At 34.5% G+C, this 27,510-nt stretch overlaps 1 protein-coding gene across 5 annotated transcripts in view; it reads right to left on the bottom strand.

Moving 5' to 3' along the window:
- LOC145248896 (protein Aster-B-like) overlaps positions 1-27,510 on the bottom strand; it is a 465,755-nt gene that overhangs the window by 231,672 nt on the left and 206,573 nt on the right. For all 5 annotated transcript variants that reach the window (XM_080110668.1, XM_080110669.1, XM_080110667.1 and 2 more), the window contains 2 exons: positions 19,736-19,855; positions 1,782-2,247 (listed from right to left, as the gene is read on the bottom strand). In XM_080110668.1, the coding sequence (XP_079966794.1) occupies positions 1,782-2,247; positions 19,736-19,855 (586 nt within the window). The remainder of the gene's footprint in view (positions 1-1,781; positions 2,248-19,735; positions 19,856-27,510) is intronic.

Raw genomic sequence — 27,510 nt, forward strand, 5'->3', positions numbered from 1 at the left:
ATGGAAATGGAGTTCTAAGTAAAAAAAGTGATATATACTATAAACTAGCTCTCCTACACCAGGACATTTTTAAACAATTAGAATAAAATGGTAATATAGGGGATCCAAGCAGGAAGTAAGTGCGCAAAATTCATATGGGCTAACTTAATTGCCATTGATGTAGAGTCCCTAATATACATGGTGGAATGATAAAATTGTCGTCCTAGAAAAAAAAAAAAATGATTCCATTTCAGTTGGCCAGTTGTGTACAAATCTCAAGAGCGATAGGAGCCTTCTATCATGTCTAAAAGTAACACAATGTTCAATGAGCAAGATTGAAGATGGGCTGCTGTGTAACTCATGCTCTCTGCCAATACAAATTATGACAACAGGACCATTGCCAGCACCCTCAAAATGCATTGCTCAATTGCCACAAATAACAGGGACATGCCCAGAGTAATGAAAGCAAAGTTTCCGGCCACGGTTATCGTCTTTGGTATGGTTTCAAGTCAGGGCCACATCATGCCACCTCACATCTTCAAAGTTGGCTTGAAAGTCAACACCAAAGTGTACCTGGATATGCTGAGCGTGGTAATCCCCAGGTGCAATCAGGTGGCTGCTGGCAGACCCTTGATATGGCAACAGGACTTGGTGCCAGCCCACATGTCCAAAGAGACCCAGACTTGGCTTCAGAAGGAGTTCTAGGACTTTGTACCCTTCTCTCTCTCCCGACCTGGACCTGCTAGGCTACTTCATTTGGTCATATGTCAAGAACATCACTAACATGACCTCCCACAACAGCAAACCAGCCTGATCACTGCCATCTGCCAAGTATTCACCAAGCTCCTGCCAGCACTTGTGGAAAAGCATGCTCCCAGTTCTGGACCCATAATGAGGCGATGATTAAGGCTGAAGGCGGCTATATCGAATAAATGTCAGCTCTACTACATAATCAAGTTACCTGAATTGATTTTTTCAATAAAGTTTTAAAATAAAAACTGTAGTGTTGTTTTGTTTAGGGTGACAACTATCATTCTACTCTGTATAACACTACCACCTGCATAATCACTAATTGAAATATAATATTGAGAGACACCTCTTAAGATTTTAGTTTTCTCTCCACTCAAAAACGTGATGCCATTCTTCATCTTTGTTTTTTGTCTACAGCATTTGACCTCTACCCCCTCCGACAACTTTACATCACTCATCTTTCTATTCAACATTGTGAATGATTCTTTTTTTACATATCTGGATTGTTATGTACTCAGTGTGACCCTTGTCAAAATTCACACCAGCTAATATAATCGGCATTAGCATAGGATCTCTAATATATAACACTACTGCCAACATAAATCATCAATTAAACTCGTCTCTTCCTTTGAGGGAATGGTCGTTACTGACTAGCTGTGGCACTCTTCACGAATCATCATCATTGACTCCGGTTCTGCGCCTTTCTGAGCAACTCTAATATCTGCAATGTTCTTCACGTTGTGTGACATTCTTGTTTTTGGTCTTTCATGTCCTCTTTTGCCAGAGGTCATAACAAAGAACAGATCTTTTGTTAGGCTGTCTGTTCTGGCCACATGTCTCAAAAATTGCAATTTTCTGTCATTAATGTTGTCCAACAGTCTTCGGCATGATCCAATCTTTTTCATTCGTTTGTATATTTGTCCATCCAGTATAGTATTCTGCTAGCTAGTATTCTGATAAAATAAAAAAAATGCCAACAAAAATTTCAGAGGAAAGGAAATGCATTCGGCCGGATCCTGAAACAAAAATAAAATAAATGAAATACTATTTACCGAATACCACGATGATGATTTCCTCTTCTTCTCCGCTTTTCCTTGCTTTAAACTTCTCGTTTCATCGTCTCTCCCCGTATCGCTGAAAGAGTTCTTATCAAAATGTATACTTAGATCATACGAGCGATCAGAGATCTTGTCCATCACATTGTCAAGAGATTTCTCAAAGGCTCGATCATGAGGAGAAGCCTTCAGTAAGTCAATCTCATTTCCTTTCTCGCAACTATTCCGATCAGATTTTTGGTCCAGCGATCGATAGTGCAAGCCATCTGCAAAACGAGATGAGGAATCACTCCAGGCTCCAGCATCAATAGATTCCAAGTCATCTTTATTGTAAGGGAAGCCATTGTCAGACAATGTCATGAGCGGATCAACAAATGACACTGATGAAGAACTGTTGCGATTTTCATCAGCTTCTCGGATACAAGGGCTACGACCAGTTCGAGAAGATAAACTTGAAGTGCGTCTGGAAAATAGAGAAACAAGTATCATGTTAACGATTATTTAAAAAATATAAAAGTAAAACACGTACAATTACATTAAGTATATTACATTTCTGATTTTTCCAGATGAGGATTCGTTATTAATTTATTTATTGCAAACTATTATCCTCATCTTTCTTAGATGCTGTTTCACTACGTTTCGGCCAACTATTCCTATGGCCTTCATCAGGTGGTACGTCGTGAAACAACATCTAAGAAAGATAAGGATAATAGTTCGCAATAAATAAATTAATAACCAATCCTCATCTCAATAATGAATTCCAATTAAAATAATATATATGAGGATTGGTTATTCGTATTATTTGGATTTTTCAGACTACTGTTCTCATCTTGAGTGTCATTTTCATTATCGGTCGATGTAACCTTTGACCTTCGCGAGGACCCTTGGCACAGTGGTTAAAGTACTGGGAAAAATCAATTGTAAAAGTGATATTCACCTGACGGTTGGAGGCTCAATTCTCAATGTGGGTTACTAAAAAATACAATTGAATTACTTAGGACCTCTATCCAGTCATAACTGATGGAACGAAAGCAGGTTATCCTCGTGAAGTAAACAAAGGGTTCTGTTTGAAATTTCTTCCAACTTCCTGAATTCAACAGAAACATTCCCAAGTTTGACAAGATACACCTGAAGAAGGTTGGAGGTTAATAACACAAATTATAATGAATAAAAATTTTTTTTGAGAATTTTTATGGTATACATCTTTTTTAAATAAAACTTTTTTCATTCTGCTGGTGGAATTAAACACAAGGGGTAGACCAATTGTGGAGACAATGAAGTATAAGCCCGATCTTGTTGACAGTTGTGAAGTCTGAATTCTTCTATTCAAAATTCACATTAACCACGTAGACATCTTTACAACTGTCAACACGATCGAATTGTTACTTTTTCTCCACAAAAAAGATTTAAAAAAAAACTTGTTAGAAAGGTGTATATCACCAAAAGTCTTAAAAAAAAATCTATATAAAATGACTATTCTTTTAATAAAAAATTATATACCATTATTTGGTGTCCTAAGGTTTTTCAAGAATGTGATCAAACTCCTTTTATACAATAAATGTTGCATTTTAAGAATTACACTTATTAAAAAAAATTTTTTTTCTAAATACAGAAAAATTTTTATGATCTACATACTCATAATAGAAGACATATTCCAAAAATTATGTAAATTAATCAATTTTTTTTTTTTAAATTTAGAAATTCAAATTCTACGATTTTTAGCAATTAATAATAAAATAGCATAGTTTGTAAGTCTCGGTAGCTGAATGGAGTTGTCGGCCTTTTTTTCATTTAACACATTCTAAAACAATATGGCTGCTCCTAGCCTCATGGAATTAGATTTTCTTATAAAAAAAAAAACAAAAAAAAAAACAACATGATCAATTTACATATTTTTTTAGAATATGACATCTTCATTCTGTGACGAGTATATAATATCATGAAGATTTGTCTGTATTTTTTGTATTTCCCTTTTGTTTTAAATGTGTAATTTTAAATAAAAACCTAATAAGTAGATATTTGTTTGCTGTCCACCACAGCAAAGTATAACAAGGTCAGAAGTTGGAAATGAGGCAAGTTCTCCTAAAGGAGGGGAACTTTTGCTATTACAAAAATTACCTGGGCATTTCCCCGTTAGCATTCCCTGTTCAGGGCGCCTCAGGCAACAAGCAATAAACTTGCCCCACCCGAAAGCTGGGTGGCAAGGCTTGGGAGGGTGGACCTCCTGAGTGATACCCAGACAGTTTCCGGCCCCGCACCTGTCGGGCTGAGTGTCAAGAACAAATCCTTGAAGAGTACTCTACCCAGTCTCCAAGCCGCCTAAGCAGTAAGGAAACTCATCTTCAATCATTACTGATGAGGGTAAACCCAATAAGTATATGATATTCTAGACAATAAGAGTGAATTTATGTGTCTCAGCTTGCTTCAATAAGCATGTATGCAAATTTAATTCATAAACAAATATAGGATGGTTTTATCTTAAAACTGATAATAAAAAATATGTGCCGGCATGATTCATGATATTAGAAGAGAGAGAAGAAGGCAGTTAAATTTGAGCTAGCAATACCAATAGTTTTATCTTTTTATTATTGGTCCCATTTTATTTATTTTTTTAATCTTTTGTGGCCTGTGGTGCAATGGATAGAGATGTTAAGTCTTTACAATGCCAGATAAGCATTATCTGAGGATAGCAGTTTCAATCCTACCCAAAGCAGGCCAGAGGATTAGTTGGACAAAACGTAGTGAGACAACAACAACAACTATGGAAGGCAGTAATTACTGGGGATACAGTTACAAGACTCAGCATTCCTATCCTGTCATAGTTAATCACCTGAAGAAGGCCAGAGGATAGGTTGGTCGAAAGAATGAATGCACATAGTTCTGTTTTGTTGTGAAATGAAAAGTTAGCAGTCATTCTCAACCTTTCCTCCATCATTGACCCCCCCCCCCGTCGACTTTATGTATTTCTCCATTTACCCTTTACTCCCATACAAAAAATTCATAGTCATCATAAAGTGACAGAAAGACAAGGTCAAAAGGGGCCTTTCTATTGTTTAAGACTTTAGGTTTAGTATGAGAATCGTATTATACACAACACCACAACAAGGAAGCCAAAGCCATATTGGACGAATCCAGGTATGTACGTTTCTTAGACATGATACAATCTGAAAGGAAGTAATTATTTTTAAATTATCAGGTAATTATCTCCCCCCCCCCCACCTCCCCGGACTATAATTTTTTTTACTGTAGCACAGGGTGGAACAATAAAATTTTTGCCCTAAAAAACAACACTACTAATAAAATTTGCAGTTTTTTTCTGCAATCCATGCATAGTTGGTACAAATAAACTTCAGTTTACAGGGTGGAACGATAAAATTGTCCTAAAGAAAACAACACTACAGCTTTATTTTAAAACTTTTATTGAAAAAAAATCAATTCAGGTGATTTGATTATGTAGTAGAGCTGACATCTATTCAATGCAGCTGCCTTCAGCCTCAATACAGGTCCGGAACTGGGAGCATGCCTTTTTCACAAGTGCTGACGGGAGATCGGTGAATACTCAGCAGATGGCGGCAATCAGGCTAGCTTTGATGTTGTGGGAGGTCATGTTGGTGATGTTCTTAACGCATGACCAAACAAAGTAGTCCAGCGGGTTCAGGTCGGGAGAAGAGTAAGAGAAGGGTACAAAGTCTTAGCACTCCTTCTGAAGTCAAGTTTGGGTTTCTTTGGACATGTTGGCCGGTAATGAGTCCTGTTGCCATACCTAGGGTCTGCCAGTGGTCACCTGATTACACCAGGGGATCATCACACTCTTCAACACATCCAGGTACACTTTGGTTTTGACTTTCAAGCCAACTTTGAAGATGTGAGGTGGCATGATGTGGCCCTGACTTGAAACCACACCAAATACCATAACCATAGGTCGTCGATGTGTTGAGCTGTGTCCTCAAGCATTGAACCATCCAGATTTGCATTTTGAAGGTGCTGGCAATGGTCCTGTTGTCATAACTTGGATCGGTAGAGAGCATGAATTGTACAGCAGCGCATATTCGATCTTGCTCATCGAGCATTGTATCATTTTCGGACATGATACAAGGCTCCTATCACTCTAGGGATTTGTTCACAACTGGCTAACTAGTAGATGGTCAGCAACAAAAAAAAAAAGAAGAAAATTGGTGTTCATCAAATGGAAATGGAATGTCATCTTTTCTAGTGCGACAATTTTATCGTTCCACTCTTTATCTGAACTACTGCTTTCATCTTAAAAATAAGAATCAAAATGAGAGCAGTAGTCTGGGGGGAAAAAAAAAAAAAAAACAAACAAATACAAATTATCAATCCTCATATAAAAAATTTAGAAACATAAATCGTGATAGTTTTTTGTTTTTTTAATGTAACATTTCTTTTGTGTCAATTACAAAAACTGTATTAACTCAAGAATATTTGGTACTTTTGTACTTAAGCACACCAGATTTCTGTAAATGTTAACTCGGGCTCAACAGACAGCTGATGTAAACCATCGGAATATACTGCAAATTGATCAAGTTGATCAGCCAATGAAAAATCGATAACAAACACGCTTAGCCAATAAAAATCGAAGCAGACGACTTTTAATAAATTGTAAGAAGAAAAAAAAAATATTAGTTTTTACTCATAGAAATTTAATTAGTCCAATGCTTAGAAAAAAAAATGTTTTTATTTATTTAAAACAAAAAAATAAAAAAATATTTATTGAAACTTACAGTAGGTTGTTATATTTTATTATTTTTCCATTTTTTTTTTTTTTTTTGTAATTAGTATCCAATAAATATTTTTTATTTCCTAGCATTTTAAAATTTGATTGGCGCTCGGCATATTCCAGCAGTTTACATCAGCCGCCAGTTGAGCCTAAGCCAACATTATAGAAATCCGGTGCACGAAGTGCAAAAGTACTGAATATTTTTTTATTTAAAAAGAAATATTTTCTTCCAAACAAATTTGGTAAAACATTTGCTATATTTCAATCTAAATCCATCTTTTGATAACCTGTAATCTACTTTGATTAAAACTACATAATATTAACGACGATAGGTCATAAAAGTTTAATGTGTGAATATCTATTCAAACATTTTTTTCAGCTATTGATGAAAATAAAATTCTGAATTCGAAAATAACATTCAAAATGAGAACAGTAGTTCGTATAATCTAAATAACACAAAATATCAATTCTTATCTAAAAAAAAAATTAAAAAATATAATTTGTTCATTATGGTTCTGAATTACGAGAGTATTCGGTGAAATTCAGTTGTAAAAGTTACATTCCTGAACATTGAAGGTTCAATCTTCAGTGCTCAATACTATTGCAGATTACTTAGAACTTCTGCCCAGTCATGGCTGACAGAATGAGGGCACACTACCCCGTTGATTAAATAAAGGGTTTCATTCCAAATTCCATGCAGATTCTCCCCCAAGTTCAGCGGAACCCCCCCCCCGTTTGGCAGAAAGATCCCCCCCAAAGTTCGACAGAAAGATTCTTGAATTCCACAGGGTACACCTGAAGAAGGTCAAAGGTTACATCAACCAAAATGTTGTGCAAATAAAACTCAAAATGAAAACATTAGTCTGAAGAATCCAAATAATAAAAATTTATTCATTTTGCTTTTCATATTCGACCTGAGGCTCTATTTGATCTACACTGTTCTGCTTTTTTCTTTATTATAACTGTATTGTGGCATTTCTGCATGATAAATTCTATCTTTCTGGATATTGTGAATGAGAGGTTTCTTTTTTCTTTTGTTTTTACTTATAAAATATAAGTATTTTCCACTCACCCACATCTTTCCCTGTATTTCTTTCTACATTTCTTCCCCTTTCCATGACTGTCACATTGACTTCCTAAGCATAGAGACAAAAGTTAATTTGTTCTATAAATAGAACGTCTGGCCTTTCCCTAAAACTTAATTTTCTTTTTGCCTTTATTTATATTCTTTATTTCGTCTTCGATAGATTACAGTTTTCTCATGTCAGGATCAAATATTAGCTTTCCACTTGATTTTCAGTGAATCTCTTACAGCAAATTTTGCTATGCTACAATCACATTGAATTTTACCCTCAAGACATTTGGATTTCAATTCCTTTTGTTCTATATCATGTGCATTGGAATATCCAACTTTGTCTTTGAATTACACCACTATTTTAATTTTTCTTAATCAAGCTTGGATCTATTTTAATACTTCCATTGAATCTATTCCTTTTGGCATCTTAACCTTCAAATATTTTCTTTCAAAATTTTAGTTTTCAATTTATGTGCTAACTGTTGATAGTATTTTGCTAGCTAAGTTTCCTCTGAGGATAGAAACCATTCATTGGACACTCCATGGAATAAGGAAAATGTTTGAATTTTTGTATTCCATGTAAAAAAATAAATTTGTTGTAAATTTTAATTTACAGAATTTAAATCCAATTTTCATTATACTATTGCTCTATCTCAAATATTGAGTTTTTTTCATCTGGTTGAGATTGTCATACATATATTAATACTGATATTTATACTTGCTGTAAGTGTACAGAATTATTCAATTTGTAAACTGAAATTAAATTTATCTTTGTGTGTGTGTGTGTGTGATATTTGATATTTTTATTTTTTAAAACATGTTTAGCATTTATTCAACAGGTGAAAACAAAACCTAATTCCAACGAAATGACTCAGTTTTCAAACTCTACAGCAGTTTCCTTTTTGTAATTCTACAAGAATAATTATAGGTTAAAGAGAACAACAGTTTAGAGTAACGTGTTGATGAGCAAGTTGAAAAGAGCATGTCACAAACTTAAAGAGAAAACTGACAAAGCGAAGAGGAGAAAATTATGGTTATTTATTGATAAATACCGACCCACTTGAAGATAATTTGATTTTTTCTTTGTTGGTTGAGATTAAAGCCAAATCACATTTAAAAATAGAAAATGTCCAAGGAGCAAGAAAAAAAATATTGTAAAATATTATTTAAAAAGAAAAATGATACAACTATTTAACAGATTTCTTTCATAGCATATCAACCATTTTTAGGTCATTTAATGCTGAATCTAGTAATTTTGGAACAGTTTTTATGCTTCAAGATCTTAATACCAATTCATGGAGTTTGGTTTGGTTGTTCTGTATAAGAAACTTATTTCTATTTTTGACTTTGCAAACATGATGGAGTTTTACCAAGGGAAAAGAAAAAAAAAACAAAAAAAATCAATGTTTGATGAATTTTAAGACGGGAAAAGATATATTTTTGGATTTTTAAAATTTATTTTAACAGTATCTAAACTAACAAAAAAGTTTTCAAACCAAAATAAATCATCTTTACATTAATAAAATTGTTTGACTATTTTTTGCGTGTATAGGCGTATTTCTTGTATTAACGTAACATTGATGATTACAGATTTAATTATTGTTCTTTTTTTTAAGTTAATATCTATATAATAATATGCTATGACAATATATCTATACATACATTATAACCTCTACTCATTTATAAAAGACTAGCCTGGGTGCCTGGCATTGCTCGGGTGTTTGGAAGTGTGAGTTGAGCAAAAAAAAAAGTGGTAGTAGGCAGGCAGGCTCGAACCTGTACTGCGAAGGAGGAAAAGAAAATGAAAAAACAATGAGACTTCTTTGCGGTTGCGTCCATCGCCAAACCGGAAGTGACAAAGGTTTTAATTAAGGCTAGTCAATCGAAAAGAGGGGGATGACTTTTGAAAATATCAGCGAAAAAAGCGACCCCTCTCTGTAGAAAAGTGCCCAGTTGAGGGTGAAGGAATTAATTATGTTTTTACCAATTTTTTTATATTTTGTCCGAAGGGTCGAGCTTTAAAACAATACCAATCTCATGAAAATCTGTCGGCTCTGTCGAAGGTTTTAGGCAGACATACATACATTTAAACAGACAGGTGAGATTTATATTATAGATGTTTGGTTTAGTTGTTTTGTTTTACAGAATATAAATCCTTTTTAGGATATTTAATGCCAAATTCAGAAATTTTGGAAAAAGGTTTTATATTGCAAGTTCTTTATAACTTCAAATATTTATTCATAGTACTGTGCCTGATTGTTTTGTATAAGAAAATGGTTGGTTTTGCAATGAAAAAGGAAAAAAAAACAAACAATGTTTCGTGCACTTTTGTCAGAAAACCAGTATCTTCAAACAGCCTGAATTGGTAGTATCAAATGCCATAATAGGTTTTACCAATCTCTGTCAAATTGAACCTGGGAGCAATGTGACAGTGTCATTGGATGTAACAATAATGGCGGTGATGATGTTGAGCATTGTTAAGAAAGGTTGTTATGGTATTAATACACACACACTTATTTGTGGATATTGATAAAGAAATCTGTTTTCTTTCATGATAATTTGTGACAAACAAACATTAAAAACACAAACTGAAAATGTAGACATTTGGAATATAAAAATTTTCGAAAAATGTCAGAGATGGCACCTTTTGGTAATTAGACAAATTCCATCTGAATAGGCCACTCATGTTAAGAAAAGCAGTTAACCAAATTCATGGGTAGTCAAAAATTTATTGGTGGGTCACCCAAAATATAGGCTAGATATTATGAGTTGTGGTGGATACAAATTCAAGTGTCAAAGAATTTGATTACCCCCAAAGATAACCAAATTATTTTTTTATTCATACAAAATAGCATTTGGGAAAAACACTTGGCTATGCAAATGAAGCAAAAGGAGGGACTCTCCCACAGGAGTGATGGTGAAAGGTAGAGACCCAGTGGAGGATGAAGGCAATAGACCCTCCTGTTGAAAGTGGCGGTCAGAGATACAGCTTTGACGAAGAAAAGGAACATTTTTTAAGAACTTGAGAATTTCAAAACCTGCCTGAGAATTGTGAAATGAAATTCTGGGGAACAGAGGTAGGTTTAACCCACCTTATTCTCAATATAATGAAAGGCAAAAATAGCCTCAAAGACACACTGCCAACTGCCTGTTTTTTTTTTTTTGGTTTGTTTTATTTTTACACCAATCAGAGATAAACTGACTCACTCTATTCTAAGCCCCTGAACAAGCCCCAACTTTATTAATGGAAGCCACCAGTCCCAGAGCATTTGTATTTAGCATCAGAAACTTATGAACAATCAGAGTTTTGTAACTTTCAGTGAATAATTATCTTTTTTTTTATAAGAAAAATAATCACTTTTTTATTTTTTTTTAATTGTTGATTGCCTGTCGAATTGAAGGTGCAGTTGATTTCAGGTTTGCCTAGATAGTGAAGACACAGGCCGAGTCATTGTGAGAAGAGAACTCAGCATGACGTCAAAGCAATGAAGTAAATAGCATTGCCACACAAACTAAGGGTTGTGCATGTTTTCTGCGTTCAGAGCATCTGAGCGGTATTTTCCAATGATCAGTGAGAGCCTAGTCACCTTTGAATGATCCACCACTAGACAGTTAAAAGTGTAGCCACTGGGACTTACTTGAACGGTCCCATGGAACCGATGGCCAAAGAACATTATAGATATGTGTTGAATTTCGTAGATGACCATTCAGGTTTAATAATGGTTTACTTTTTAAAGAACAAATCTGATACCCTGCTAGCAACTAAAAAATATTTAGCTGACATGGCTCCCTACGGAATTCACTAATAAAGACTTTGAACTTTCACTAATTAACCATCGTATCAAGCATGAGAAATCGACTCCTAGATCGCCACACCAAAACAAGACTGCAGAAAGAGCATGGCAGACACTTTTTGAAATGGCAAGATGTCTACTTATTAAATCAAAACTCCCCAAAAGCCTCTGGACGTACACACTTATGCCAACTGCCTATATACGAAACACTTGTTTTAACAAAACACTATCTAAAATCCCATATGAAGCTTTCTGCGGTAGAAAACCAAATTTAAGCCGAATGCATGTATTTGGTTCAACTTGCTTTGCATATACAGATAAAAAGAGAAAATTAAATATTAAAACTGATAGAAGTATATTTCTTGGATACGATAAAAAACAGTCCAGCCAATTCAGTATTTTTTCCAAAGAAAAATAAAATTAAAAAAATATGATGTGTAAAATTCAGACATGTTTAATTTTAAAGACGAAACCCTGTCATATGATCAGGGTGAAATTATATTTCCTGAAATTATTAAAACAAATGAAGACAATGAAGATGACAGGGACAAGAGTATGATGATGATGATGATGTTAAAGTTGACAGATACCCCAAAAGAAATAGAAGGCGCCCCGACTTTTTTGTGGTCGACAATATGAAAGATTATCAAATCGACTATTGCTATTCCATGGAAAATAAGCCAAAAAGCTTTAATGAAGCAATTGATTCAGAACATTGTGATGAATGGAAAATAGCCATGAAAAAAAGAAATAGATTTTTTAACCGAAAATAATACCTATACAGTAGTACCTCTCTAAAAAGATAAACATTATTTCTACAAGATGGGTTTTTACAAAAAAAACTACAGCATCAGGCATTGAGCAGTACAAAGCTAGATTTGTTGTTAAAGGATACTCTCAGATTTATGGAGTATTTTTCTAGGTTTCCACTGACCACAAACCATTGACAATCAGAATTTTATTGCAAATTACATCGCAATATGACCTAAACATCCATCGAATGGACATAAAAAAATGCTTATTTGAATGTCCCAATAGACTGTGAAACTTATATTACCCCTCCAGAGGGATTTATAATGAAAAATAAAAATAGCGTGTGGTGACTTAACAAGTCATTATATGGTCTAAAGTAGAGTGCTCAGTGTTGGAATACAGTATTTTATGATTAAACAACAATTTAAGCAATGCCCAGCAGACCCCCTGTTTATATACCCAACACAAAGACAAACTACTGATTTTGGTTTTATGGGTTGATATTTTAATTGCATCAAATTGTGACATAATGTTAACCGATGTTAAGAACAAATTAAGTAAAAGATTCAAAATGACCCATCTTGGCAAAATATCTTGGTTTTTGGGGATAGAATTTACTCAAAGGAAAGGACTTATTACGATGAATCAATCGAGATACATTGACAAAATACTATTAAAATTTGGAATGGGGGAGTGCAAGAAACGTTCTACACCGGTCGAAAATGATACTAATATAAATATACACACAGAATCTGAAATAATAGATGATAAATTATACCGAGAAATCATAGGAAGTCTTGTATATTTAATGACTGCGACGAAACCTAATATATGCTATACAGTAACAAAACTGTCACAAAAATTATCAAGACTGGCAATGAAGGATTTAAACAGAGCTAAACAAGTCCTTCGTTATTTAAAAAGGAACTAAAGAACACAAGTTAGTATTTAGAAAATCAAAAATCTCCTAAAATTAGGATTTTCGGATTCAGATTGGGGAAACGACGAAGATCGAAAAAGTATATCTGGATATTGTTTCAGACTCTCAGAAAATGGGCCTATTTATTTCATGGAAATCTAAAAAGCAACAGATTGTATCTCTCTCTACGTGTGAAGCAGAATTTATCACGATCACACACATGACCCAGGAAGCACTCTACCTTAAAAATATCCTAAAGACTATTTTACAGCAAGAAAAAAAAAAAATTAATTCATGTTCTGCTACCAACCAATCAGAAACCAGAATTGCTCCATAAATATTAAACCTTTCTGTAGCAATTTTGCATATGTTTTCTTCTTCGTGTCTCAAGTTGGAATCCACAGAGAAAAAGATTCTTCCCATGTTGACACGAAGAAAACATATGCGAAATTGCCACAGAAAGGTTTAATATTTATGGAGCAATTCTGGTTTCTGATTGGTTGGTAACAGAATGTGAATTAATTTGATTCGTCAGTTCCTAGCAGCATCGTTTATAAATAGAATCTCCTGACTGTGCGGGATCATACCCCATTATAATACAAAAATATTGTAACAGCAATCTGGACATAAGGACACTTTAGAAGAATATATATATAAATATATACAATAAAATTCTGTTTTAAACTTTTAAAAATTGCCACAGAAAGGTATGGAATGTTTCAGACTGCTTTTAGAACATCTTGCATGAATTGAGCATAAGTTTTAGAGTGGCATAAGAAACTCAAGAAAGGCAGGGATTCTGCGAGGGATGATGACGTGTGGGAATAGTAAGGAAGTCAGAGCAACAGTGTTGATTGGCCAAATAAAGAATTTCATGGATAAGGACTGTCATGTGTCAATAGAGACAATATGTGCAAAGTTTGATGTCAGTGTGGAAACTGTATACACAATTATTTGCGAGGAACTGAAGATGCAGAAGATTTGCGCAAAGTTTGTTCTAAGGGTGCGCCATCCTTATCACAGACTATTTTACCAAGATGGGCTTAAAGACAGTTCCTCACCCTCCCTATAGTCCAGACCTTGCTCCCTGTGACTTTTGGTTATTCCCTAAGCTCAAGGAAAACCTTAGAAGCTATCATTATAAGACAATTGAGATGAAAGGGGCTGTGACGAAGGTCATTGACACACTCACTTAAGAGGACTTATTTTGTCCTTTAGTCCTCACATTCCAAGAGCGAGGTTTCTGACAAAGGAAGAATTGCTGTTTTCTGGGTCAGAATTTATGTATGAAACATTTACCGTTGGCAAGTTTTTGACATTGAAGTAGGTTGTTTATTTAGTTCCTTACATCAAGTGGCTTCATGCCTTTTCTAGAGTGATTTCTATAGAAAAAAGTAAGTATTAGTTTGTATATATTTTCTGTCATTAACTCTCTCACTATGTAAAGAAAAATAAACTAGTCAACTATAGTCTAGGATTGGTTGGTTGGTTGATTGTTTTTGTTTTACGGCATATCAACCCTTTTCTGATTATTTAATGCTGAATCCTGTTATTTCGAAGAAAAAATTTTTAATAGAATATATATATTTTTTTTTAAGTCGGTTTCTATTTTACCCATAGTTGGGACCTTAACAGGTACTACCACTCCAGGTCAGAGTGGACCTGGGAGCAATGGCAATTAAAGCGCGGCTCCACACTCCCCAAAGCCTGCAAGCTGGGGCCTCACCACTGGATATAGTTTAAGGTCATATCCAGGACCTATAGTCTAGGAAGATTCAAAGTCTCCCTTTTCATTGCTTACTATACCGAGATGTAGAGGAAGACATTACTTCTATCCTAGGATTACTTCACTAACCCTTGATCGTATCTTTATAAAGCTGAGTATTTAGAAAGTAGGCATCAAGTACATCTTTTTAAGACTTTGGTATGATTTGACAGAAAATTGAATGCTGGTCTTCTGATCCCTCACTTAATACCTATACTATTATGCTAAATGACACAAACATTTTTTGTGAAAGTTTTGGTTACTTCCCTTAGTTGACATTTGGCGTCACCAGGCAGTGATTTTCATAAGATACTGATGTACATATTTGTAACATAAGTTGTTTCCAGGTCGAGCACTTCACATAAAAAATTGAATTCCATGAAAATAACTAAGGATGATTAACATAATATTAAAAAACACTATATCAATTATTACCGTATATTTCGACGACCCTTAAAGTTAAAAAAATCATCTTTAAAAAACAGTATTTCATAATATAGCGGGTGTTTCAATCTTTAGCCTAGGCTAAACAAACATGGTATTGTGATTTAGCAGTCGTCTTATACAACCGATATTTGATAAATTTATTTAAATTTGCTCCAATTTTGTATCTCGCCTTATCTGACGGTCGCCTTATATGCCAAAATATACAGTATTTATATTTTCTTTTAAAATAACACTTTTATTCAATAGACTTAGATATGATGATCTCAGAGGAAGATTAAATCTAGACAATATAGGTTGGTTGATTGGTTTTGTTTTACGGCATATCAACTCTTTACAGGTTATTTAATGACGAATCTAGCGATTTTGAAGAAAATTTTTTTAATAGAATATATATATATATTTTTTTCAAGTCGTTTTCTATTTAACCCATAGTTGAGACCCTAACAGGTACTACCACTCCAAGTCAGAGTCGACCTGGGAGCAATGGCAATTAAGGGGTGGCTCCACATTTCCCAAAGCCCGTAAGCTGGGGCCTCACCATCGGATATAGTTTAAGGTCATATCCAGGACTAGACAGTATAGGAAAATGTGTTCAGAAGAGTAGACTTCAATGGCATGACTATATTGAAAGAATGAATGAGAAATCTGATTATTTCTAAGGAAGATGAAACCTGTACAGCGTAGGGTGTGCAGAATAAGACAATTTGCTGGCATTTGCTGCATTGGAAGTTCTTGGGTTAGTAGATGTAGAACAGTCAATGTAAACGGGTTCAATTCACAGGGAAGGCCAAAGAAAACATGGGAGGTAGTGATAAAAAATGTATTTGAGTGAAAGAGGGATAAAAATATGATCAGAGATAGGTTGGCTGGGAAGTCAATTTCTAAAAGCCGTTTAATACATGCCGGCAGGTAAAATGGATATAAAAACCAAAAATGATGATACAAACTAACAATTGCCAGACTGGTTGTGCGTTGCATCATAACTTCTTATAACTTTATATTACCCCCCCCCCCCTCCTCCTCCAGAGCTGTCAGTTTATCATCTTTACCTGCCTGCTTTGTGTTTTTCATTGACTATCTGCAGCCTCCTTTATTATCTGGTTACAAATTTGAAATTGGTCTGGAATCTTCTCTTTAATTATTTTGAAGTTATAGGAAAACATGTGCAGAAGAGGATACTTTGGCCATGTTGAAAGAATGGATGAAAGTTCTTGGGTTAGTAGTTAAAGAACAGTTGAAGTAGCAAGGTCAGTTCACAAAGACGGTCAAAGGAAATAAGAGTAAATTTGATAGAAAGGAAAAATAAAGACCTAATCAGAGTTTGGTTAGTCAATTTCTAAGAACTGTCCAATACATGTTAACATGTAAAAACGGAAGTTAAACTGATGATAATAATTGTGACAAATTGTCTGGCTCGAATGCAAGTGTTAATCATACTCAGATGTTGATATTGGGTAAGTTGATATACCTATTACCTAGAGTCTATAAAAATAGCTACATTTAACATGTTATTGGGTAGCGATTCATAACAGTTATGCCCTCCAGAAACGTGTACTTTGGAAATCTTCCCTTTGATTGTTTGAAAGTTATAGAGAAAATGTGCGCAGACTTTGATGGTGTGATTATGTTGAAAGAATGGGAGTTCTTGGGCTAGTAGGTGTAGAACAGTTGAGGTAGAAAGTCAAGTTCACAGGGGTAGGCAAAAGAAAACAGGAAGTGATAAAAAAATTGATCTGAGGGGAAAAAGGAATAAATAGACATGGTCAGAGATATGTTATTTCGGAATTCAAATTTAGTCCAACGCAAGTCAAATTGACATTAAATTCAATATGATGATGGTGTGAGAAGTTTTAATTTTCTAATTAAAGATGACACACGTGTGTTGTCTCCAGTCGGATAGTTAATTTCATATTTTAAGCACATATCAAATTTTTTTAATTTTCAGATTTTATTTACAAATGAAGCTTTGAAGCAAAATATCAATAAAATGTCTATTATAAGTAATTCACTGTACTTTATTTGAAATGGTTCATCATTACTATTTTAATTATTTAAGTGAATCTTACAGCACAGACAAAATTTGATTGTGCTACAGTAATAATTAATACCAAAAATGTCATGCTTTGGTTGGCATTTAGATTAGCTCCTGCAGAGCGCTGTTAGTGCTATATTTTGTGGAATTTGGCAAATACTTTTTAAACAAAAAATATCAGTATCAGATATCTTGACACACATTTTATGTAAAACCGACTTTATACTAATTTTTTTCCAGAATTCTATCCAATAGTAAACCATGTTAAACCGAATATACTTACCTAGCACAGGCCAGGATCAGATTGTAGTATCTGTTCTGATGCTACACTCAAATTAATTATTGTCTTTAGTCAATGGAAGGGGGAAACCCTTCTATACTAAGGCAATTTTATTTTTTGCATACTTTCAGAGTGTCCCTTCTTGGGAAGCTCATTTTTTCACCCACATTTAAAATGACCTTGTGTCACATTTTGCGTTTGTTTCATGGGGAAGTGAATAAATACTTATATGATAGTATGACTACGTTGAAAAACTGGATGACTATCCTTAGGTTAGTAGATGCAGAAGAGTCAAGGTAATAAGTTCAGTTCACAGGAGAGAGCCACAGAGAAGAAGAGAGAAATTGATAAGGATAGACTTGCAAGAAAGAGGGATAAAGTCCTGGCCAGATATAGGTTACTTTAGAATTCAATTTCTTAAAAGCTGTCCAACACATGCCAGCATGTAAAACGGATGTTAAACGGAATATGAGAGATGATGATTCATTAGACTTGGATCTGATGACCTTAAAGGAAATATAGGAAAATGTGAACAGAACAGGAGATTTCCATGGTATGGCCACATTAAATTATTAGGCGAGAGTTCTTGGGTTAGTATATGTAGAAGAGTCAAGGTAAAAAGTTCAGTTTACAAAGAAAGGCCAAGGAGAATAAGGGAGAAATTGATAGACTTGCGAGAAAGGAAAACTGTAGTCCTGGGCAGAGATAGGTTAATTTAGAATTCAATTTCTTAAAAGCTGTCCAGCATATGCCACATGGACATAAAATTGAATATGATGTTGGTATGAAAAGTCTTTTTGTTTGGCAACCAATTTCTAAAAGTTGTCCAACACATGCCACCATGTAAAAATGATGATGATGAATAACTTACCCTTTTCTGCTACCATCAGTGGAACAATCTGACCAGGAATGATTAACACAATATTAGACAACTCAATATCAACAATTGCATTTTCTTTTCTTTAAAAATTATAAATTTATTCATTAGAATTAGATCAGATGAACTCCGAGGAAAATTAAATCCTGACAGTACAGGGAAATGTTTGAAGAGTAGACTTTGATGGCATAGCCATGTTGAAAGAACAGTTGAGAATTCTTGGATTAGTAGATGTAGAAAAGTCAAGGTAACATTAAATTCACATGAGAAGGTCAAGGATAACATGGGAGGAAGTTATAAGGACAGACTTGAGAAAAAAAGGGATAAATGAAGTCCTGGCCAGAGACAGGTTAGTCTGGAATTAAATTTCTTAAAACAGTCCACATAGGCTGAACAGACATTAAACCGAATATGACCATCTGAAAAGTGTTTTTTGTTTGTTAGTTTGGCAAAAAGCCATCCAACATATTTCCGGTTTTCATCATGAGAAACTCTAAACCGAATATATTTTGTGAAATTTGCCGAATATTTTTTTAAGCCATAAACAGCAATATAAGATATTTAGACACACATTTTACATAAAAATATAAAAAAGGACTTAAGGTTAAATTTTCTAGAATTCTGCTCAATAGTAAAACATGTTAAACCGAATATAATGGCGTAAGTATGTTGAAAGAATGGATGACAGTTTTTAGGTTAGTAAATGTTGGACAGTCAAAGTAGCAGGTTCAGCTGACAGGAGAAAGTCAAGGACAACATGGTAGGATATGATAAGGATAAATTTGAGAGAAAGAGGGATAAATAAAGTCCTGGCCAGATATAGGTTACTTCAGAATTATATTTTTTAAAGCTGTCCAGCATATGCATTAGAATTAGATCAGAGGAAGATTAAATCCCGACAGTATATGGAAATGTGTCCAAAAGAGTAAACTTCAATGGCATGACCATGTTGAAAGAATAGTTTAGAGTTCTTGGGTTGGTAGATGTAGAAAAGTAAAGTTAGCAGATTCAAGTCACATGAGAAGGTCAAGGACAACATGGGAAGAAACGATAAGGATAAACTTGCAAGAAAGAGGGATAAATCAAGTCCTGACCAGATATAGGTTACTTTAGAATTCAATTTCTTAAAGCTGTCCAACATATGCCAAACGGACGTAAAACTGAATATGATATTGGTATGAAAAGTCTTTTTGTTTGGCAATCAATTTCTGAAAGCCGTTCAACACACGTCACCATGTAAAACAGATGTTGGACTGATGATGATCACTTACCCTTCTTCTCTGCTATCATCAGTGGAGCAATCTTCTTTCTGGTTTTCCTTAGTGGTCCCTCCACTGAGCATCACGAGAGACTCTAAACTGGATGTACGCAGGGATTCCGTCGACCGCTTCCTATGAATGCAACAAAGAGAAAAAACACGTTTCAATTCAAATCATGACAGACTTTAAAAAACATGTAACAAAACGTAGAGAGCAGAGAGTTTTTACCGTCAAAGCGAACAGACAAGATAATAAGCATGAATGTCAATTCAGTTTGCTCATGCATAAATTAACACGAGCACAATTGTATGGAGGAAATGACAGTGTTATAATAGCAGTCAGTAATTTACCTTCAGTATTATACTTTTGATGCATGCACCATGAATATTTCATCAGAATACCATTAAGCATCCAGCAGGATATTTTTTTTTTTTAAGTTTATGAAATTGAGTTTATATTAGTAAGAAAACTTGTCCAATGAAAGTTGAGGATATGCGCTGCATGGAGATAAACGATACGATGGATATGCAACGAGTTTTAAAGACAGGATTTGATGCGTTTAGAGGAAAATTAAACCTTGACTGTATAGAAGTTGGTTGTTTTGTTTTACGGCAAATCAATCCTTTTTAGGTCCTTCAATGCTTAATCCAGTAATTTTGGAAAAAGATTTTATGTTTCTAGTTCTTTATAAACTTCAAATATTTATTATTCATGATGTTTGTTTTTGGGATTTTTTTTTTTTTTTTTTAGAGAAAAGTTGATTTTTTTTTGTTTGCTTTTCTTTGTTTGTTTGTTTGTTAGAGAAAAATTGCTTTTGTTTATTTTTTGTTTTGTTTTTTAGAGAAATTTCTTTTTGTTTTTGTTTTAGACTTTTGCAAAACATGATTGAGTTTTACAAAAGGAAAGGAAGAAAAAAAAACAAAAAAACAACACAAATGTTTGGTGCATTTTTGGCCATAGAAGTCAGTATCTTTAGACAGCCTAACTGGTAGCACCAGCAGACTTTATACAGAGATATACACAAAACAGGAGACTTTGATGGCATGGCCACATTAAAAGAATGGATAAGAATGCTCGGGTTTATAGATGTATACAGTTGAAGTTGTAGAGAAAAGCCAAAGAAAACATGAAAGGAAGTTATAAAGATAAACTTCAAAGAAAGAGATAGATAAAGGCCTGACTCGAGATAGGTCAGTTTGGATATCAATTTCTGAAAGTTGTCCAACACATGCCAGCATGTAAAACAGACATTAAACCACCCATGATGATGAGACTGTATTCCACAGTTGAGCCTTTTTTGATAACTTGTATTTGTTAAAGACTAAATCAGTTAGAATGGAAGGGTCTACTCTCATAAGTTAAATATAAAGTCCTTTCCAAAATTCTGAGAAGGTTATTCCAGGCTCGGCTTGTGCAAGAGAGTGCTGAAAATCTAAGGAGACACTGCGAGTCTTATTTTTGCTCTATCATTACTTTCATGGCAGGTGCTCAACTGAGCTCCAATCTATGGTTCCCCTAGTAAAATGTTTATAACAAATACTTGTTTAAGTACAACAACCGTCAATAATTTCCCTTACTCTATCTGTTCTTAAAACTAAACGCAAATTCCATGAGCAGAGTTTCTTTCCTAGAACTGTTCGTCTATAAAACAAAATAGTGTTGAGCTGCTTCACAGCTGACTATAACTATCCTTTTCAAGACCTATGCAAATAAGTTTTTATTGACTTATTCTCTTAAATAAGTAAGCCCTACCCAAGTTTCACCATTACTGATTATAGAGTTCTCAATAACTACCTAGCATTTAACCCTTATCCTTGAGTGGCCTTTCGGCCTTGATAAGTGGTGGCTTTGTAGTAAAAAAAACAAAAACAAAAAAAAAAATTTGACATCAAGCAATCAATAATAATAACTCATACGAATACTCCTAATAAGTAAATAATCAAAAAGACATTATAAAATGCAGTAATAATATTGCAAGGAAAAGTGTCCGTATAGTATCTGAGAGGACAGAGAAACCAAAGAAGTACAGCATCATCCGCATTTAGACTGAAAGATAGCAGAGTACTGGAATATTGAAGGGGTTTATCACCACTATACCAGGGAAAAATCATCTGCTATCAGCAAGAAAACAGCTGGCATAAGAATATCAAGTGAGTCACAATAGTAATAAAATGAAGAGTACTTTAAATCTGGGGAAATTTTCTGTCACTCAGATTCCAGTGAACCCCACTATTTACAGAACCAATAACATGCTAAGAAATAAATCTATTTTTTTTCTTTGTATTTGTGGGGATACCATGTAGAGAGTACGGCAGCGAGATATCTGATTACATTACAGTTGAACTTCTGCACGTCAGCACAGGGAAGCAGGGGTCCGGGAGGAACTTTCAAAGTCTAGCAGTTTGAGGGAATAAGCTATTTGAGTAGAAGACTTTACAGCATCTAGATTTCTACAGTGTATGGGGTGGAATTTTGCTGCTTGCTGGGTTTGTCGAGGCGTTACTAGTGCTTTGAGTTTGTTCAAGTACTTTCCATTATAAAATACTTTTAAAAACAGGTACAGGGATGCAACATTTCGGCAAATGTTGGAGTTCGGCCTACAGTACGGGACCTATTAGGTTGGTGACTCTTAATATATCTTGCATAAGTCCAAAAAGCTTTTGCTAAAAACAGAAATGGTGAGGATAGAAATTAATACATTTGAAATAATAATTCATTTTCTGTATATGTAGTCTAATGATTGTCTCAGTGACCACAGTACGGTAAAAAGTTGTAGGTATACCGTGTGTGTGTGTGATACGATTGTAGCTAAGGATCTCAAAAACCATCTGTTGATCGTTGTTAGGCCCCAGTGACACTTTGTCTAATGCTAAGTTATTGACTCTCAGACTCTCTTGGCCATCTCCATGAACAGCTAGGTCCTCAAATATATTTACTTTTGACCAGAAATCCTAAATATCTAATCTGCCTCTCAATCATCGTCAACCACATCTGTTTTTCTTTTTCTTCCTCAACTAATTACTCTCAGGTCATCCAGAAACTAACAACTAACTGTTAGGGCGTCATCCCATCCTGGAGTCTCAATAGATTTACTGGCTGTCAACTTATTTCACTTTCTCATTAACAATCCAGGCTGCATGCAGCATATGGGGGGGGGGGATCAGTCTGTAAATTAAAGACCTTCTCCCCCCTATATGCATGCATGCAGGGAGTATTGTATGTGTAACAGAGAGGTCAGATTGATCTCTCTGCCACACGTACAATATAACATATACAAAAAAATTAACATTTATTCCATTTTTCTTAAATTTCAATTATTATATATGTAAAAAAAGAAACCATTATTTAAGGCATTAAATCTTTCTTTACAACTAATTCAGTGCTTATCCAGTTTACAACGAAATGATCTGCCAACTTCACATTGGAATCTTCCAGCAAGTTATGTAAGCAACCGGAAGATGCCGAAGCGATTATCTAATAAGCTGCCAGAAGACCAGTTTCAATGAAAGCGTGAAATCATTAAATCGGTCTACACACTCGAGATTTGACATACGGGGTATTGAGATTTGGGAAAATCTTTTTAATTGGTTTTCGGTCAGAAATTTGGCTGTGAAAGGGTCATAGTTCAACGATTCAACCTTTGAAAACTCTACCAAACTCCTCCGCCAATTTTGGGTCTAAACACTTGAAATTTTAGATATATGTTACTTGGACATGGATCTAACTTGATCATTTGATTTGAGCCCAAAACAATAAATGCTAAGGGGTCATAATTGGGGTCAAAGTTTAAAAAAAAAATTGACCTCTGCAGTATCTACCAAATTACTCAGCCAATTTTTGGTCTAAACATCTTAAATTTTACATAAAGGGTTTTCAGACATGGGGCAAGCTTTTTAATCACTTTTTGGCCAAAAAGTTGGCTGCCAAGGAGTCAAAGTTCCAAAGATTTTACCTTTGCGATCTTTAGCAAACTATTAAGCCAATTTTGGGTATAAACATTTGAAATTTTACATAAAAGGGTATTCAGACATGCAGCAAGCTTTTTAATCAGTTTTGGGACGAAAAATTCGCTGCCAAGAGGTCAAAGTGGAAAGAGTTGACCTTTGTAGGCTCCACCAAACTCCTCTGCCAATTTTGGGTCTAAACACTTGAAATTTTAGATATAGGTTACTTGGACATGAGTCAAACATTTTAATTTGATTTGAGCCCAAAACAATAAATGTTAATGGGTCAAAATTGGGGTCAAAGTTTAAAAAAATTTGACCTCTGCAGTCTCTTCCAACTTTTCTCTATGGTAGTTAAGGAAGCCTATTATATAGAAAGTCATTACGGTACATGTGCAGACTTTTTAATATATACATATGCACATAAAGTTATGAACAGTACATAGGGCCCGATCAAGGCCAAGCTGAACTGCTAGTATATAAGTTATGAAAATATTTATGGCAATTAAGGTACATAGAATATTCCACGTTTCATTCTCATGAAAATTCGTCAGGCTTAAGCTTAATTGCCATATATATTTTCATAACTTACTACCTAGCTCTACCTATACATTGAGCACTGTGGAAGTAAATACTGAAAAATTTATGCATAAAATTATATCTTCCGATATTAATTTGTGATCAAATGAAGTAATCATGGTCCTGATTTCGAATCTCACTAGATTCAGCCACTCTGATGAGTTGAAGACAATGAAACCTGTGTCAATGGATAATTATATTTTAACAACTACATATATATATATATATATATGTGTGTGTGTGTGCGTGAGTATCATATATGCCGTTTGTCAGATTCAAGGCTCCCAAAACAACTCCTTTACGGTGAGCTATCCAAAGCAAAAAGAACCATAGGAGGACAGTGGAAAAGGTTTAATGACAGCTTGAAGGTGTCGCTCAGTTTGGTTTGTATTCCAACTTACGAGAAAAATTAGCCCAAAACAGATGTTCCTGGCATACTGCAAGTCATAAAAGGCTCACAACTGTAATATGTGCACCCACTGAAGAACGCAAGAGGAAACATTCTATTAGAAAAGACAGAACAGTCAGCACCTCTGTGACAGAATTACTCCACAGATGCTTCACATTTGAGGGATACTTCAACACTCAAATTAGACTGATAAACCACTTCCAGACCCACAGAACAATAGCTTTGTAATTAAATTTGTCCAAATTTTTTTAATTTAAATCTCATAAATACTTTTGAGGTTTTTCTTAAACTCTAAAATTTGTAAATAGGATGAGAACCAGAGGTGCCGTGTATGCCTGTTTTTTTGACATACCAAATCATTTTGGTCCCTCGATTTATCGGAGAGGGTCCTATGTTTTCAGTGGCATCCGTGCTTTCGTTAGTCCGGACTACTGCTAGATAACCGTCCATTAATTTTTCCTGAAATTTTGCCACAAATTCTATTTCATTTTAAAAAATTCCCATTGCACCCTAAGGAGCTCAAAAGAGGTCAAAAATGCCCCAAAATGGCCAAAAATGTCACATTTTTCCCTATAACTTTTAATCCATCTATTAGATTTTTTGAAACTTAGCCAAAATGTGGAGCCCATTGTTCCTACTATAAATTCAGTATGGGTGACCCTGTCAAAATTCTGGTTTGCATCCCCGGGGACTTTCAGTGCTAAAAACACCTCTTTTCATGGCTCTTTTTTCATATTTCTCAACAAAAACTTGATATGTCTGACTATAGAGTGGTTTTTCATAGTAGTCAACTCAAATATACATGTGTTAAGGCCTGAAACTGCATCATCATCCATTTAGACTGGGATTTGGCATCCCCAGGGGCTCAAAGAGGTCACAAATGTCCCAAAATGGCCAAAAATAACACTTTTTACCTCATAGCGTTTGATTCATCCATTAGATTTTCCTGAAACTTGGCCAAAATGTAGAGGCTATTGTTTTTAATATCAATTCAGTATGGGTGACTCTGGCAAAATACTGGTTCGCATCCCTCTGGGACTTTTAGGGCTAAAAAAAAAAAAAAGAAAAAAAAAAAAGCCTTCTTGGAGCTCTTTTTTTCATATTACTCAAGAACTTGATATGTATACCTATATAGTTTTCCATGGTGCTAAATTCAAATATACATGTCTTAAGACGTAAAACTGCATCATTTGTCCATTTTCACTGAGATTTGTCGTTCCCAGGAGCTCAAAAGAGGTCACAAATGCTCCAAAATCGCAAAATGACACTTTTTAGCCCATAACTTTTGCCCCATCCATTAGATTTTTCTGAAATTTGGTGAAAATGTGAAGACAACGTTGACCCTTCACGCTTCTCACATTCATCATTTCTTCACTATTTTTTGTGGCGTCATCTCACATGCAGCACAAGAGAGGAACCACACACGCACGGCTTGTTTTTTTTTAAATAAGGCTTTGGAACCTTAAATTTATTCCTTATATTTTTTTTTTTATATTTTATAAATCACTTATTCATACACAAACATAATATTCAATCAGATAATCCTCCACTATAATAAAAACCAATGTCTATTTGTATACAAATAAATATAAATTCAGCCCATCACAAAAAAGTTAGCAAGTAAAAAAACGTGTTTTTTTTTTCTAGCTTCTGTATGAACCCACATACTTGATATTTTCATTTTAAACTTAAATGCAAACCATTATATATAAAATAATTTAATAAAATCAACAGTAGGTTCTTTACAGTGCAATATAGGCTACAATATATTGTGAACGTAGTCACTGCGATAGGCATGTGAAGCTTCTTCCAGGTTCATCGCAATGAGTCCCCAATTAGAGCAGGCAATCAATTGATTTGATTAAAAAATGGGTTATTGCATCGATTTAGACAACAATAAAAATATGGGAGTGTGAAACATTTGTTGATCACCATTGAATCCCGGGTAACGTCGGGTCACCCTGCTAGTATAGATAGAGTTGTGTTTCCCATGATAGAAGTGTTGTTTGAATTTTAAGATAAAATACGTCCATAAGCCAAATTACAATGAAATATGAAAATAAACTAATATTTATTTGTTTATATATGTGTGTGTGTTAAAAATTAAACTGACACTTCTATGATTTTATATGACTACTAGCAGGCTGCCTGGCGTCACCGGGTCGTAAGATCTGGTTAAATATCATATTTTAATTCATGCAGATTACATATTTATTATCAAAGAGACAATTCTCTATCGATTATTATATTGAACCGAATATATGGCAGTGAGATCAAAACTAAAAAAACATATAAGACTTGGATGCCATCAGCTAGAATTGAAACCAAAACAATTCTCCACCCTCATTCCTTAGCATCTGAGCCACGCCCATATGCACATTATTAGTGGCCTAGCAAAGCCACAGGGGAGACAACCAAGCAAAAAAAAAAATAAAAAATAAAAAAAAAATCTGAACTCAAAATTCATCCCAAAGCAGCAAAACTAAAGCTGGCTTGCTAGGACACTATATCTATAAATGTATGCTAATTTGGACATATTTTATTGGTTTGAAAATATAGGTTCTTTTTAACGAATTGTCATAAAATTTTAACCATAAAATAGTATTATAATCTTCTAAAAGCCTGCAAATTTACATATAGTTTCAGCCGATAGAAAGAAAGATATGAGCATTTTAATATTCAATTTGACGACGAGTATAGATATATCCATCTTTTTGGGCAATTTTTTAAGATCAAAATCTCGGTAGCCGAGATCACAGTGTAGTATCTGTTCTTCAGATGCTGCACTTCAATTTCTTGTTCTCTGTCAGTGGATCAGAAGTCCTTCACGACTGAGATAATTTTAAATTTTTGTT

Source organism: Euprymna scolopes, chromosome 27, assembly GCF_053919585.1.
Source record: "Euprymna scolopes isolate OS-2025 chromosome 27, ASM5391958v1, whole genome shotgun sequence".
Lineage (NCBI taxonomy): Eukaryota > Metazoa > Mollusca > Cephalopoda > Sepiida > Sepiolidae > Euprymna > Euprymna scolopes.